The 14803-nt window shown below is 55.9% G+C and overlaps 6 protein-coding genes across 6 annotated transcripts; 2 read left to right on the top strand and 4 right to left on the bottom strand.

Moving 5' to 3' along the window:
* Positions 1 to 1334: 1334 nt before the first annotated feature.
* Positions 1335 to 3257, bottom strand: CH63R_02344 (Calcium calmodulin dependent protein kinase; the record flags this gene model as incomplete). The annotated part of the gene is made up of 5 exons (XM_018297319.1): positions 1335 to 1910; positions 1964 to 2101; positions 2153 to 2568; positions 2615 to 3020; positions 3072 to 3257. 5 exons carry the CDS (start codon positions 3255 to 3257, stop codon positions 1335 to 1337), a joined length of 1722 nt encoding a protein of 573 aa, XP_018162135.1.
* A 5-nt stretch (positions 3258 to 3262) lies between these two features.
* Positions 3263 to 3693, bottom strand: CH63R_02343 (uncharacterized protein; the record flags this gene model as incomplete). The annotated part of the gene is made up of 2 exons (XM_018297318.1): positions 3263 to 3422; positions 3545 to 3693. 2 exons carry the CDS (start codon positions 3691 to 3693, stop codon positions 3263 to 3265), a joined length of 309 nt encoding a protein of 102 aa, XP_018162134.1.
* Positions 3694 to 4891: 1198 nt separating this feature from the next.
* Positions 4892 to 5519, top strand: CH63R_02342 (Sybindin-like family protein; the record flags this gene model as incomplete). Its single annotated transcript, XM_018297317.1, has 2 exons — positions 4892 to 5291; positions 5416 to 5519. The coding sequence occupies 2 exons, from the start codon at positions 4892 to 4894 to the stop codon at positions 5517 to 5519; spliced, it is 504 nt and encodes a 167-aa protein (XP_018162133.1).
* Positions 5520 to 6118: 599 nt separating this feature from the next.
* On the bottom strand, positions 6119 to 7860 carry CH63R_02341 (Peroxin-3; the record flags this gene model as incomplete). The annotated part of the gene is made up of 3 exons (XM_018297316.1): positions 6119 to 7164; positions 7224 to 7636; positions 7703 to 7860. The coding sequence occupies 3 exons, from the start codon at positions 7858 to 7860 to the stop codon at positions 6119 to 6121; spliced, it is 1617 nt and encodes a 538-aa protein (XP_018162132.1).
* Positions 7861 to 8792: 932 nt separating this feature from the next.
* Positions 8793 to 9689, top strand: CH63R_02340 (Duf1649 domain protein; the record flags this gene model as incomplete). Its single annotated transcript, XM_018297315.1, has 3 exons — positions 8793 to 8868; positions 9044 to 9376; positions 9502 to 9689. The coding sequence occupies 3 exons, from the start codon at positions 8793 to 8795 to the stop codon at positions 9687 to 9689; spliced, it is 597 nt and encodes a 198-aa protein (XP_018162131.1).
* A 1075-nt stretch (positions 9690 to 10764) lies between these two features.
* CH63R_02339 (Fork head domain-containing protein) lies at positions 10765 to 12990 on the bottom strand (the record flags this gene model as incomplete). Its single annotated transcript, XM_018297314.1, has 1 exon — positions 10765 to 12990. One exon carries the CDS (start codon positions 12988 to 12990, stop codon positions 10765 to 10767), a length of 2226 nt encoding a protein of 741 aa, XP_018162130.1.
* Between the last annotated feature and the right edge of the window lie 1813 nt (positions 12991 to 14803).

Here is a 14803-nt window from a genome sequence, read left to right as displayed (position 1 = left end):
TCATTATCTTGCGGACGAAAAGCTTGAATTGAGTATTATGAGAACAGCATGGACGTTTCCCTCATTCTATTTTGCTCCCTCTTCCAATTTCCCTCAACCCGTCTGCCTTTCCCGAAATTGATTCGTAGCCAAATTAAAAAACGACAAGATTCCAAGCGTTAGTGGAATGTTTTGAGTAATATAGTCTATGAAACAGGCAAACACTATGGTGCAGAGAACGATTCTTTCTAAAAGAAACCTCTACATCTTACTCTTTTAGATTCGAGAGCAATTAAGTGCTATATTGGGATAAAGAGCTTGCGATGTTGTGTCTTGAGAACAGACCCCAGAGACCGAATCCCACTCAAAAAGATGGTCATCACCATGCAAAAACATACAACACCAGGTATTCGCTGGTCGTCACCGACCCAACTACTAATCCGGCCCTCACTGGCTTATCTATGGGAGAGCGGACGGGATCCCGAGTTTTCCAGTGGGTATGGCCGTATGTGATAGATAATGGAGCCAAACGCGTCTAAGATGTGAGTGCTGCTAGCCGATTTGGGTCGTACACTACGCAGTCGTAATGATTTGGTGAATGTGTTTCTAGAAGCTACTTGAACCCCTCTGGAGCTTTGACTTCGACATGTAGGAGGCGACCTGGACCTTAAGAGCGGTTGCAGAATCTGTAGCGAGAGAGAGCCGTACACTTTCAGTCAGCTCTCCTACGTACGATCTTGTGGCTACAAGACCCGAATCCCGCTAGATAAGACAAATTGCAGATTGCTTCAAGTTTATGTTAAGATCAATTTGAAGATAGATAATTTGAGCTAGCATGTCCACAACCCCGTGGTGGTTCCGGTGCCTACTTCACCCCTCTCACCTTCGTTCCCACTTTCCCCGGGACCTCTAGCGCTGGAAACTCAAGGTTTACGGTCTCGCGCTGACAACAATGGAGGGTTTCTTCAACCCGCCGATTGGCAGGGCAAGCCCAGCCCAGAACTGAAGTCTGCCCAGTCTCAGGACGAGCATGACGGCTGAAAGAGCCCATGGTGAGTCGGGTCTTGCCGCCTCGGCAGAGACCGTTGTACACTGCCTATTGGTTTCTTCTGGCCGAATTTGTGGGCATTTGGAAGAAATACCACCTGGTTACTGTGGCCTCCTGGCATCGCCCGACATTTTCTTGAATATTTTGTGTGATGACGACGGAGCAGCAATTTCCTCGGCTGAAACCCTAAACCACCTTGGACACGAACAGGTATCATATTCAAAAGGAAACACCAGGCAAAAGGTTACAATGCCTAACAGTCCAACGCCAAGCCATGTCCCCAAGGCACATGTACGCAACTACGCCCTCAATTCCTGTCTTCGCCGCTAGCTTTCGGTTGTGAACCGCCAGTCATGCTAGAGACCAAGTCTGCAAACCGGCCTTTCGACGCGGTCAAATGGATGTCTGCCTTCGGCGTGCCCACTGGCGTAACACCCGCAGACATCCCCTCCACGACGTTGGCCACCTCTTTGTAGTGCTCCCGGTCCTTGACGAAGCGCGTCAAGTACATGGTCGTCTGCCGCGCCGGCTTCTTCATGATGCGCTCTACCTCAGCCTCATAAGCCTTGTCATAGATGTTGAAGTCGACGTTGGTGGGAGACTCGGCTATGTCACCAGCAGAGGGCTCGTCATTGTCAAATTCATCCCGCGCACCAACGCCAATACCAAGGATCAGCGGCTCCGATTCTGCCTTGCCGTTGGCAGTAGAGTTACCTTGCTGCCTCAAGAACTCGCGACGCTTTGCAATCAGGGCCTCAATGTCCTCTTTTTGCGCGTCTTCTCGGATTGGGTCAACCGTCAGGCTAGAGCTTCCGTCCCTCGACGACTTCGAACTCTGTCTTTGTCTGGAGAGAATACTCTTGAACCTGTGGATTGCTTTCATCTGAAGTTTAGGCGTCAGTTTTGTTCCATCTCAACCCCCATATGTTAACTTACAACACATAGGAGATGGTTCATCTTCCGCGTAAAAGCGCGGCTCAGCTCAAGATCGTTTGGGGGCTCCACAATGACCGAGCAATTGTCTTCTTTTGACAACAAAGGGTCAGTTCCCTTTTTTGTCACCCATGGGTGATCCTATTTACTGTCAGCAAGACCGAACGAAAGCCTGATAGCATCAGCACTCACCCGCAGCCCAGATATTTGGATTCGCTTCTGGGGATCCTTCTCCAGGATTTTCCCCATCAGGTCTACGAAGTCGGGGTTCTCCTCCTCTGGCAGGTCGGGGGATTCAGTCTTGATGGCTTCATACATCTCAAGCACACCCTCGTGCTCAAAAGGGATCTTTCCATAGCGTAAGCAGTACAAAGAAACGCCCATAGACCAGATATCGGCGGCTCTGCCATCCACGTCGCCATGCCTCACTACGCAAAGCTCTGGGGCCAGGAAGGCAGGAGATCCAGCCGACTTGGCCGTCTTCATTCCCTCGCCAGGCTTCTCAAACATCTCGGAGACACCGAAATCCACGATTTTCAGAACATCATCCTCAGTGAGGAGAAGGTTGTCTGGCTTGATATCGCGGTGGATGACGCCTTGCTCATGCACTGGAGTGTGTCAGTTGGAACACGGACGGAAGAAAAAATGACTTACGATACTCGATGCCCAAAATCAAGTCGCGGAACCAGTAACGGCACAGGTCTTCGCTATACGGCTTAGCTTTCTGGTTGAGCCCAACCTTCATGACGACACCCTTTTTGCACATTTCAAGGACCATGTACAGCGAGTCTTCCTCTGGGTCGTCGAGGACTTCGATCAGCTGGACCAAGTTCGGGTGGTTCAGCTTCTTCATGATGGCGATTTCCTCTCTGATGAAGAACAGCGCATCGTTGGCGTTCCACCCAGCTTTACCTCCCTGGCCACCGTCGTCGAAGTGCGGCGAGAGAGGCGCATTGAGGCTTACTCGGTGGGCGAAGCGCTGTGGCCTTCGAGCGCCTTGTCGAAGGATGTTGGACTGGGCGCGTTTGCGTAAACGGACCTTTGAGAATTCCTTCACGGCCTACACGGATGAGGTGAGTAGAATTGTAGCTTTGGGGCCAGGAAGTCATACGTATTCAGTGCCAAACTGGTCAGTCGCCAGATGGACGGCGCCGTAGGAGCCTCGACCAATCTCCTGTTTGATGATGTATTGGTTGATGCGGTGGTGGCTCGAGCCATCGTGACTCTCGGCGCCGTATTCCGTCACGGCATTGAGGGTTTCCTGCTCTTGGTGAGTTGCATGTCCGGTTCGTGTCATCGCGGCTATCTCGCCCTCTCCACGCACTGCAGCGCGGCGGCGGGGTTGGTTAGACGAGCTTGATGCAGACGCAGACACACCTTGACTTCGCGATGGGCTGAGGGCGTCCGGCGATGATGCCGCAAAGGGCTCTGGAACTTTGTTGGCTCGGTTACCGAATCGGATCTGCACCGCGTTCGCGACGGAGGTTAGGTAGATTGCTTCGGGGCATGAAGGTGGAGCGCGGGGGAGGCAGTGCAAAGTTGCATCGCAACGCAGAGAGACATAGACAAGAATGACGGACGTACATGTGAGCGGCGACCGGGACACGAGTTCCGGCGGTGCCTTCGCCGTGGAACCCTACGGCAATGGTAGGCGAAGGCATGTCAGAGGTCGCAATAGACGTCGAGGCCAGGGCCTCGGTCGGCGGGCTCTGAGGGCCGAAGGAGTCCGTCATGGTCGTTTCAGGCAGGTGTACGGATTGATGAAGGGGAAGGGGTTAGTTAAGCTTGATGTGATGTTGGAGAAGGCGACGAATTGTTGGAGAGGGTTGGTGGGGAGCTTTCGAAGCTTTGCTACCTAGGTAGTAGGTACAGTAAGTACCTATGTGTCGGCAAGGTTAGTGGTAACGATCAATGATTGTGACCGAGCTACGTCGGCGCGTGGTCGGAGCTGGCGCCGTTTTCGAGTCGAGGCGCGAGAACCCGAAAGCGATGTTCCACCAACGTTCAAAAGCAAGGCGAAGGGCAAACAAAGAGCGGGACTTTGCGAGAGCGACGACAAGCTGAGCTTTTAACCCCGTGGAGGGGTTTGGACAACAGGAAACCCCCATTTAGGCGCTTCTCTCTTTCAGCTGCGTCGCTGTCGGTATCACTCTCTTTCAGCCCCTCTTACGTCAGGTTTTCGGGTTTCCCAGGATCAAGTCCCCAGTTTCAGCGCCCTACGATTCCGTTGTATCCATCTCATCCATGCCAGACCGCGTACGCTTCTACTCGAACCTCGCCGTCTCCGGTCGCTATTATTGGACGCATCGCGGCTCCTTGCCTCGCAGGTCCCTCTCCACTGACCGGGTCATTTTTGGGCTGACTAGCGGCCCTCGATTCCTCGTAGGGCCAGCGAGAACCCCTCTTGGGGGTTGTTTGTTGAAGTACCAAACACATATCCATGGGAACTCCACCAAAAGACACAGGGCATCGCCATCAAGGAACACCTAGGTACATACCTAGAAAGGGCCCCGCACCGCCATTGGCCCCTGTACGCAAATCGGACCAGCTCTAGCTCCACACGCTCCGGGGTTGCAGTCGGGGGCCACTGAACGACGACCACCGCTCACTCGGCTAGCCCGAGCTCCCTTACCTACAATCCTCCGTTGCTGTGCCCCTGCTTCTTGCGACTTTGCATATTCCCCAACCCGTGAGATACCCAACAGCCCCGACGACAAGCAAACGTACCGACGACGAACGTATAGACGAACGACCGAACGAGCCCGAGTTCGACTTATAAACTCCTCGAACCGTATCACATCCATACGACCATCCCCACCCCCCACAACGGCATGCGCCCCTAATCCCGCCAAAAAACACCTTTCCTCCCACCTTCAACCTCCCCCAGTAGCCCGGCGCACCTCGGCGCACCCACCTCGCTGCCCACCCACCATGGTCGTATACTCCTTTTACATCTTCGACCGGCACACGGAATGCATTTACTCAAAAACATGGCTCCCCGCCGAACGCCCGACGTCCCAGCCGCCCCTGCCCGTTCCGGGCACGACTCCCAGTTCGGGCGGACCGCCGTCGCAGCAGCTGCGCAGAAGCCAGGTCAACTCGGCTAAGGATGACGCCAAGCTCATATTCGGCACCGTCTTCTCGCTGCGCAATATGGTCCGCAAGCTCGGCGGCGACGACGACGCCTTCATTAGCTACCGCACCTCGGCCTACAAGCTGCACTACTACGAGACCCCCTCGAATCTGCGATTCGTTATGCTCACTGATACGGCAACCTTGAGCATGCGCAACGTGCTACATCAGATTTACATCAACCTCTGGGTTGAATACGGTACGTCCTCATGCGTGCGCACACACCCCCATTTCTTTTCTTCCGGGTCATGAGAGCTCAGATATCGGAAGGGGAAAGGCTGGATCCAGAGACCGTCGCTGACATGTGCTGCACTCCTCTGCAGTTGTCAAGAACCCCCTGTCGCCTGCCGAGCACAAGGGCGGCGAGGGCGTCAAGAACGAGCTTTTCGAGCTGGGTCTGGACCAGTTCGTTAGGGGCTTGATGTGAGGCGTGGAGCCGACCATCGCCATGGACCAGCGGAACGAGAAAGAAGACGAAAACACGACGACGACGGCGACGACGACGACGACGTGGGCTGCGTGACCAGGGCATCACAACCAGCCAACTCTCGCAACGGGCTATAGTTCGACTCGCTTCTAAAAGAAGCTTGTGCGAGAAGGGCGTAGATGGTGACGGGTCTTGGATATGATGCTCAAGCCGAGGGAAGTGCGGACTGAACATGAGAGTCGAGTAGCGAGGTCAATGGGAGCCTCGCCATGACGCAAGAAGACGCCGCCATACCCGAGGGCACCACGGACCAGAGGAAAGAAAGGGAAGGACTAGAGCGGGATAGACCGGAAGAAAAGAACGGAGCCGCCATCTCTTGTTCTAGGCTAAACCCCGTACTATTGATACAGATTCGAGATGACCCGTCCATCTCTTGCCATGGTTATATTCTTACAAACAATACCTCTGAAGTCCCTATACCCAGCCTCGCCCGCCCCGTCAGCCCACGCCACCGTACCCATCCGTGTGCCCATGGTTCTCATAAAGTAGTCAATCACGTTCGAAGCGGAAGCTGTGTTCCTAAAGTCTTTGGTTCGGCCCTAATTCCTATCCACGGCCCGGCCCCATGCGCTCTCGAAGCTGGTTGCCGGGTTCACCATGATGACGCTCTCCTCCCCAGTCCCCTGCGTCGTCCCTTGCGTCTGGCTGGGAATATTGGTAGCGGTCGTGGTGCCCTGGCTAGCGCGAATGTCCACGGCGCTCGCCATGATGCCACCCTCATCGTCGTGGATCTCGTTCGCCCAGTTACTCGAGTACACGACGGCAGCAAAACCCTCAAGGTCGGCCACCTGCTCCATCTCCTGCAGATACTCGTTGGGCATGCCGTTGCCGATGGCGTGCGCCTGCCGCGTAAGCACCGAGAGAATCTTGGGCAACAGCACGACCTGCGAGGTGCGCGGCTCCGACTCGGCCAGGTCCGGCTTGTCGAACGCCGCCGATGCGAGCTTCTTGTCCACGAGCAGGGAGAAGCCCCCGTCTAGGATGAGAGTGAGCACATGTGTAAAGGAAGGGGACTCGATGAGGTCCGATGTCTCGTCCAGAAGCCTCCTCACAGCGGGTGACGATGATGGCGACTGCGACGTAGTGCTTTCGGACAGCACCACGATGCTCTCCTCAAGGATGCCCGACTCACGCAGCACGTGATCCTCGCGGTCCCGCGGCGGGAGGAGGTAGGGCAGCCACTTGGCCGCTCTGCGCTCCTCGGGCGTGGCGCCCTCAACGATCTTGCGCACTGCGAGCGTCAGTTCCGAGAATTGCTCGAAGCTGAGCAGGTCACGTGGGCTGAGGTGGCCAAAGACCTGGCGGACGGCGGCCTCGACGCGTTGACCGAGCTCCTTCCACCCCTCGTTGAGTAGCCACCAGCTGAACGTCAGATATCGGCGGTTAGTCTCAAAGTCATTGCCGTAGGGCTGGTCGAGGCCATCATCGTCGTTGTTCTCTAGGCTGATAGTGGCCTGAGCGGTGCCCGTGGCGAGGGTTATCACGCTCGACAGGTAGCTTCGGCGGCCGAGGAGGTTGAGTTGGACCCTCGTCAGCATTGTCAGCAGCGCGAGGGTGTACAACAGCGTGAACGCTCTCGTGATGGCTGCACTCGTCGTCAGAACCTCCTCCTACACGCGTCAAGTGCATTGCTTCTTCACTTACAGCTTATTGTCAAGTCGTCCCATAACTGCCTCTTGGACTTCTTGCTCTTTTGCGCAGCCACAGCAGCGGCAGCGCCGCCATCCTGCGACACACCACCCTCAGCTCCTCCCGTGGGCACCGAGGTAGCGCCCGGCACCGTCACCATGCTCGCATGTACGCCGCTCTCGCTCTGGACGCTGCTGCTGACCATGCTCCGACCGTCGTCCTCGGTGATGGTGGTGTCTGCAATACTCGGGGGACTGACGCTATCGCCGGCCTTAAGGCTCTTTGTCTGGCCCTTCATCTTCTGGATTTCGTACGTGATTTTCTCCGTATTCATCGCCTCGAGGATGTTGGTCGTCGCCGAGGGAAGGAGAGCGAGGACGGTGAAGGTGCAGTCTTCCTGGTTCTGCTCGAATCGGCGTCGGAGGCTGCTCCCATTGCGGCGTCGTGTTAGTCAGATGCTTCATTACGACGGAAAGAAGGAGAGAGAGCCTCACTTCTCCTTTGCGATGCGGTCGCTGCCCATGCGCTCCCGCGCATCGTTGATTTTGCTCAGGACGTACTGAGTCACGACGTAGCCAGCGCCGACGACTCCCACGCCGACGGCGAGAGGCGTCCTATTGCGACGGAACCATCGCCGAGTCGCTTCCAACATGGTAGTCCGATATGTGCTGCGGCGACAGGGGATCCGAGACGTCGGCCGAGGCGAGTGAGGTCGGTGGTATTACGAACAGGTAAAAGAGGAAAAAAGGTAACTGGGAAATATAAAGGGAAGAAATACTAATGCACCAGTGAGGACCCGATTGACCTCCCGGATGAAGAGAGTCCAAGAAGCAAAAAAGTCGAGAGTGTAGTATGAAGAAAATTGGGCATTCCCTAATTCTCCCAGGGCATCCAAGAAAGTCGATTCTGGGTGAGCTCCGGGAAGGCTTGTCGGCAACGTAACAATAACCTGGGTGGTCAGTTAAGAGCTGCCCGCTGCTTGCTGCTCTACAAGTCGTGAACCGTGGTTACCTCGGCCCAGCCACACCCGTGTCCCGCGTCATCTCATAAATTCATGCTCGTGGGCCGTGGGGCCTTCTCGAGTCCCCAACAGCTGTGGCTGAGCACCTGGCCGAACGCTGGCTGCTACACCACCTACCTATTTCTCAGAAGCCACCTCCCTAGGCACCCTACTTGAGTGGCGTACAGAGGTACAGTGCCTTCCGTACCCAAGTAGGTAGGAGGTACCTACTGGTAAATGCCTGCTACCCACTGCCCACTGCTACTGTACATGGAATCACAGGAACTCCTCCCCCCGGGACCCTGCTCGGGGCCAATCCCCCATCCATCCCTGCCTCCCATCCCCCTCCCTCCCCTCCTCTCTTATGTGTCCGCCCCTTCCCCCTTATCGGTGCGGCGCATCTATGCTGGGCTGAACGTTGCCCCTCAGCATCCGACACTTGTTCCCTTATCACTATCAGAGGAGGCTTACTTGCGTTACGGCTATCACTCCCACGTCTTGCGCCAGCCGCATCTATCTAAAGACCAACACTGTAGAACCACCGATATTCTCATACGACAGATAACATTGTTTCCCCAGGCACGATGCAGCAACAAACGCCTCCCGAATTTATTCTAGACGCCTTCGCCGATCCGGCCTCCGTACGGGATGTTGTCAAAGGTAGGGGAGTTCCCTCCCACATGTCACTCCTCCCGTCCCGCCCCCGCCAGACGTCATTTCCTCACCAATTTCCGTATATCAACAACAAGATGGCAACACCCAACCTTGCCACGCGCCGCCGCGACTACGTTGCACACCTCTCCTGAACAGGTAGAAACTGACGCCAACCTCACAGGAATCCTTCACACAATTTTCTTCCATCGCTTCTTCCCCGCCGTTATCCCCTACACCCGCGAGGTCCTCGATCTGACCCTGCCCTATGTCGACGACGTCGAGCTCGAGACCATGATCGAACAGCGCGCCACCGCCCTCGTGCGCCAGCTTGACGCCGAGCGCTCTTCGTCCTCGACCTCGACAGGCTCGGGCGGCGGCGGAGGGCGCGGGCAGCTTAACGTCCAGTTCTTCGAGAAGAAGCGCCGCAAGGCCTGGCTCATGCGCGGCGATGAGGAGGTCTGCTGGGAATGCTGGACAGTCAAGGTCACTGTCGCCGAGCCCAGGACCGAGACAGGTTGGTTTCCCATACTCTTCCCTCCGTTGAGTGGTCGCTTGGGACATGACTTGCCAGGAGGACAGGAGGGGAGGGAGGGAAAGAGGGGTGCGATGAGACGCATTGACTGACTGGCGATGGAACAGAACGCGCAAAAGTTCGGAAGGCCATGGAACAAACACTCATGACGACCGTCATGAAGGTCATCACTTTCGTCAACGCCCACAAGGACCACATCCCTCCGATAACGACGCAGGGGTCGAATCCTTTCCCCTACCAAATCAACATCAACCAGAAGGAGTCTGGATGGGCCACGAGGATGGGCATATACTGACAGAAAGCATGATGCTGGCCCGCCCGGTCTTTGAGAGATCCGACAGTTATGATGTCGACAGTGACTCTCGAGGAGGCAGTGATGGATTATCAAACGCAGTTTTCTTCTCCTCGTGACAACACACAAAGCAAAGCAAAGCAAAACAAAACACACAAACGATTGGGCAGAGACATGTGAAGTAAAGGGCAAAACATTTTGGCGTTTTTCTGGACAAGGCGACAGATTCATACGAAGGCATAGATGACGTTAGGCATTGAGGATTTAGAGAGCATGTCAATATGATACCCGTTTCCAACTGAGTGGCTAGACCTAGACCACAAGTTTATGCACAGCGGAGATGATCCAAGATCGGAGCTCAGGGACTCCTGTCAGTCTTGGACAGGCATGCCGTATGACGAAGCAAAAGCCGACTGAACATGGGCTGAGGGATACGTGTTGAGTGAGGCCAGCTCTTCATGTCACAACGTTTCCGAGTCTGCAAAGTATGCGCGTGCGTGTGTTCCAGTACTAGAATTGATCACTACCAATATACTCAGCAAGCCGCCAGATACGTGTTCTGCTACAGCCGCGCATCCAACCTGTGTTTTCCTATACACACTACAGCCAAAAGGCCGTTCTAGCCTGAGCAAAAAACAACAACAATGAAATCAGAAATCCTGCCATACCCATGGGAAGGGGGAGAGAAGCTTGCCCCGGAGCCAAGACCCTACGGAGCTAGGCAGAGAACACAAAACATAATATAATGTCTTCCTTCTTCCCCCCTTCATGCCCCTGAAATGATGTTCCTCCACGCCAAATAGCCGGACAGTATGTGCGCTGCTTTGTTCATTATCATAAAGCAAACAATCATGGACAAGAGAGTTGTGAAAGCCTCGAAGCCCGTATCAGACATTAGTCTTTAAAGTCAAACCCGCCCAAAGTTCTTTTGGTTCCCGCTCCATTGTCGTGTGGGTCGAAACAGTCGCGCGAATGCCTCAGCATCGAGGACGTCATGCCAGTAAAGTACGTTCATACATCGTAACGGTCGTCATGTCTCAGCGCCAATGAGACGGAATGGTCTCATCTTGAGATGAGATTAGAATTGCGAGGTGTAACTCCGTCCAAATGCGGGCTTGCCGGGTTTGGAACCCGAAGCCTTGGTTTGTGAGCCAGAGCCGATCTTCTCGAAACCTTGCAGAATGTCGAGACCGGAGTATTCGGTAGGCTCTCCTCCCCCCAGGAAGTCGGCGGTGTCGAAGGAGAAGGCAGGCCAGTCGCCTTCGGCTGCCACTTCGTAAAACGACCCAGAGATCTTGGTGGGCGAAGGGAACCTCCATTGAGAAGCGCCGTCGTTAGGCTTTATTGGGGAAGAGAGTCCGTCAAAAACCTTGCTGGGGGTCTCCCACAAGGCATTGGATTGCGCGGGCGCCTTCAAAAAGGGCGTCGAAAGCGCCGACTTGTTGCCTTGGCCAGAGTCGTTGGAATCAGTCAAGGCATTAGCCGAGTGCGTACGCTCGGGGCGCGGTCGTTTACCACCAGACTTTTTGGAGGGGGAATCTTGAGGCAAGCCATCAAAGAAGTCATTGTCGTAGTCTTGGAAGATGTCGAAATCGTTAGTGGTCATGAGGTTATAGTTGTAGACGCTCTCGTCCAAGTTGAAGGCCGGGCTCCACGGGGCGCTGCCGTCACCAGCGCCGGCCATCTTGCGAATTGGAGACTGAAGCATCTGTCGCACATTTTCGCGATGCATTCGCAAGTTGGTGTTGGGCGACGCAGACGGTGGGGCCTTCGTAGGTGGCTTCAGCTTCATGGCGGGTGTAAGCGGTGGCAGCATCTGACCCTGTTGGCGGAGCGGCGACGACGACGGTGGGGCAAACGCGTTGTACGACCGACCCTTGCTAGGGCTATCGTAAGACGACGCGCGCAAGCGAGCAATCTCATCCTCGGCCCTGCCTGCGCGACTGCGCTTCCTAGGACGGTCGGCTTCGGAAGTGAGAATGCCCGTCTTCTGTGGCCGAAGAGCTGACGACTCGAGGGACGAGATGTAACCGCTGTCGTCCATTGATGCGAATTTTCTCTTGTGCGATCTCGTAATCGAAGAGACAGGACCGCGCCCGGGCGGAGGAGGCGTGCGACTGCGGGGCTCCATGTGCCGTGGAATTGGCGGTGAAGAGTGCATCGTGGGAGGCAGAGGTGAGCAGTCGTGGTCCAGCTTGTCTTGTCCGTCCTCAGGCGCGGCCGAGTCCGAGACAGGGATGGTGGCATCGGACGAAAACTCAACAGCAACTGTGGCCTGTGAAGTAGGCAGCGGCGGCAGGGGCGCTTGCTTGATTGGCGCGGGAGGCGGAAGGGTCGGCTCTTGGATAGGCATGTTGGCCGGTCTCGAGGGTTCCATACGGGTCGACATGACGGGCACGTTCTCGGCAGTGGTGGCTATCTTTCTCGCCGGCTTGTCCTTCATGAACTGCTGCTCCATGCCTTCCTGAATAGTCCAGTAGTTGCCCTTGCCAGGGTCGTCCTTTGGCCGCTCCACCTTGATAAAGGCCTTGTGAAGGCTGAGGTTGTGTCGAATGCTGTTCTGCCAACCCGATTCCTCTGCCTTGTAGAACGAGTACGTGTCAGAAATCCACTTGTAGATCTGGGCGAGGGTCAAACGCCGTTGTGGTGATCGAAGGATGGCCATCCCGATCAGAGTCGCGTAGCTGTGTCCCGGTTTCGCGCCATCGTCGACAATAGGAGGGAAAGAATCGTGCGGCGGCAGACCCGACTCTTGGGCTTTTACTTTCTTCAGCGGTCTCGATTCCTTGATTGGGGCTGCCTCCATCAACGTGCGCTTGCCCGGGCCTTTGTGCATGTAGAACTGGTCGAAATTGATCGTCGCTGGCGGCGGCGCGGGGTACAGCTGTGGGTGGACGTTTTCTTTCCCGAAACCGGCATTAAGCTCCACGGAAGGAGGTTTTTGCGCGACAGTTTTGAACTTGGACAAGTAGGGCTTTTTGTGCAGCGAATCGGTGTTCTGGCAGTGTGCCGATGGCGGCGCCATTGGGACCATGTTCAACTTGCTGCCCTGCGACCTGAGCGGGGCGAGGGGCGATTTTGAGTTGCCTGACAATGCCTTCAAGGGCGAGTGTCGGTCGGATGCGAGCATTGGGGGATTAAGGACGACGTTGTTATTGTTCGTTGCGCCGAGTGGTCTCCTCGGGGGTTTGGAAACGGCAGGCATGGGTGCGTGGTTGATCATGGCCGTCGAGTTCTCAAAGAAGTCGTCCTGATAGATTTGCAAAGGCTCGTGGGAGCCGGCGAAGCGTGGTGGTTTGGCCATGACGGCCGTCGAAGCTGCTTGATGTCTTCTATGACGGGAACCAGTCGGGTTTGCGGGAAGCAGCGGGCTGTGAGCGGGAGGGCATGTCAGCAAGCCGCAAGGCACAAGGTTAGATAAGTAGTTGCCGGCGTGGACTCGACTCTCTTGACCCGGCGGGGCCCGGGTTCCAAGGCTTAAGAGCCCAAACGGGGTTTCGCATGATTGAAGGGAGGAGGATAAGTGAGGAGATTCATGGCTCACCTTGGTCGGGTCTAGACTCTGGAAATGACCGGTGGGTCGCGAATGCAAGGGGGCCTTTTGGCGGTCAGATTTCCAAGTGCAGCGACAAATCGCGACCTTGACACGGGACACAAGGCGATGAGTTGGACGAAGACAGGTTTGTGAGTGAAGCGACAGAGTTGAAGGTTGAAAGGGCACGATGCCATGCAAAGCCGAACGACGTGCGTGGCGAAGGTGTGTGTGCGCGAGCGTGGGCGAGATACGGCTTATGGCTGCGGAAAGGTGAAAAGAAAAGAGGGGATACCAGGCACAATACCACGCGAGGGAGAGGAGGGTAGGCTAGATGTAATAGGCGAGAGCGGGCAAGCGGCAGCGGCAAACGGACTGTGAGGAGGAGGAGCAAGTGAAGTGAGTCGTGGTGGAAGTAGTAAAGTAGCAAAGTGACAAAGTAGTCGTAGCGTGGGAGTCGGCGGCAGAAGATGGATGGATTGATTTCAGCCAAGGCGAGTGGAGAGGACCGGGATGTCTTTGAAGAGGTGGGCGGCCAGCTCAGCAAGCCCAGAGATGCCTGGTGGGGCCTCTGGAGCACGGGAGGAATGGGCGATTGGACGAGAGGAGCGTGGGCTGTGACACGACTGACCAGGCTAGGGTACGCCGAAGGTGGCAGCAAGGGTGTGTAGTGTACGAACAGACGAACTTCGTAGTCTGGTTAGACGCAGGGAGTGTAATGGTGTGTGTGGTGTGCGCGAATGTGCTTGATATCGGCCGGGGTGCGGTGGCATACCAAGCATGGATGATGGGGAGAGATAGGATGCGCGGGTGAGGGCGCGGACGCGGGAGAAGGATGGACACGAAGAGCGTCGGCCGTTTAATGGAACACGCCGTCCCGAACGAAAGGTCGAGGTTCAGAGTTGGACTGCCGGTCGAGCACCGGAGACAGCGATCAGAGAGATCAAAGATCAGGGAGATGGAAAGAGGGAGCTACGAACGGACGGACGAGACGGTGATGCGCTGCGCACACTACCGGAACCCGTCCCGTATCTGGGGTCGGTGCCCTGGACCGTTGGTTCCTGTAAGGCGAGGATTTGCGTTCGACTCTGCGCGTTTGCTTGGGCCGCGCAATCGAAAGAGAGGGCCAGCCAGCCCGCCGGTCGGTTGATCAGTCGAACCCCAAGTCGTCCGAGTAGTCGAACAGACTTTCGTTCGGCTCCATCCAGTTCAGGTCGAAGTCAGAAAAGACAAGTTCAGAGGGAGTCGAGGCTCCCAGGGCCAGGCCTGTCAAGCTCAGGTGCAGTGGGGAGGGAAGGGGGTGGTACGTGCGGTTACGTCCGGCAGAGGAGCGAGAGTGAGAGAGAGAGAAAGAGGTGACGACAATTGTACGAAATGCGAATGGGCAGAGGTCAGCGACAGGACGGGAAGGCTATGCTATGCACGTACTGTATGCAAGCAGGTTTTACAGTTCATGCGAGAGTCCGTAGTCCGAGTGGGCCGCCGCAGGCTTCGCAGTACGGTCTCCTCTTTTGGCTTTGCCTGGTGTCTCTCTTCCGACAGAATCTTGTGGGCGACGTTTGTGCTGTCTACCACTGTTGGCCAC

The sequence above is a fragment of the Colletotrichum higginsianum genome, chromosome 2 (genome assembly GCF_001672515.1).
Source record: "Colletotrichum higginsianum IMI 349063 chromosome 2, whole genome shotgun sequence".
Taxonomy (NCBI): Eukaryota; Fungi; Ascomycota; class Sordariomycetes; order Glomerellales; family Glomerellaceae; genus Colletotrichum; species Colletotrichum higginsianum.
Note: the sequence above shows the minus strand (reverse complement) of the source record. Positions and strands in the feature narration are given on the sequence as shown.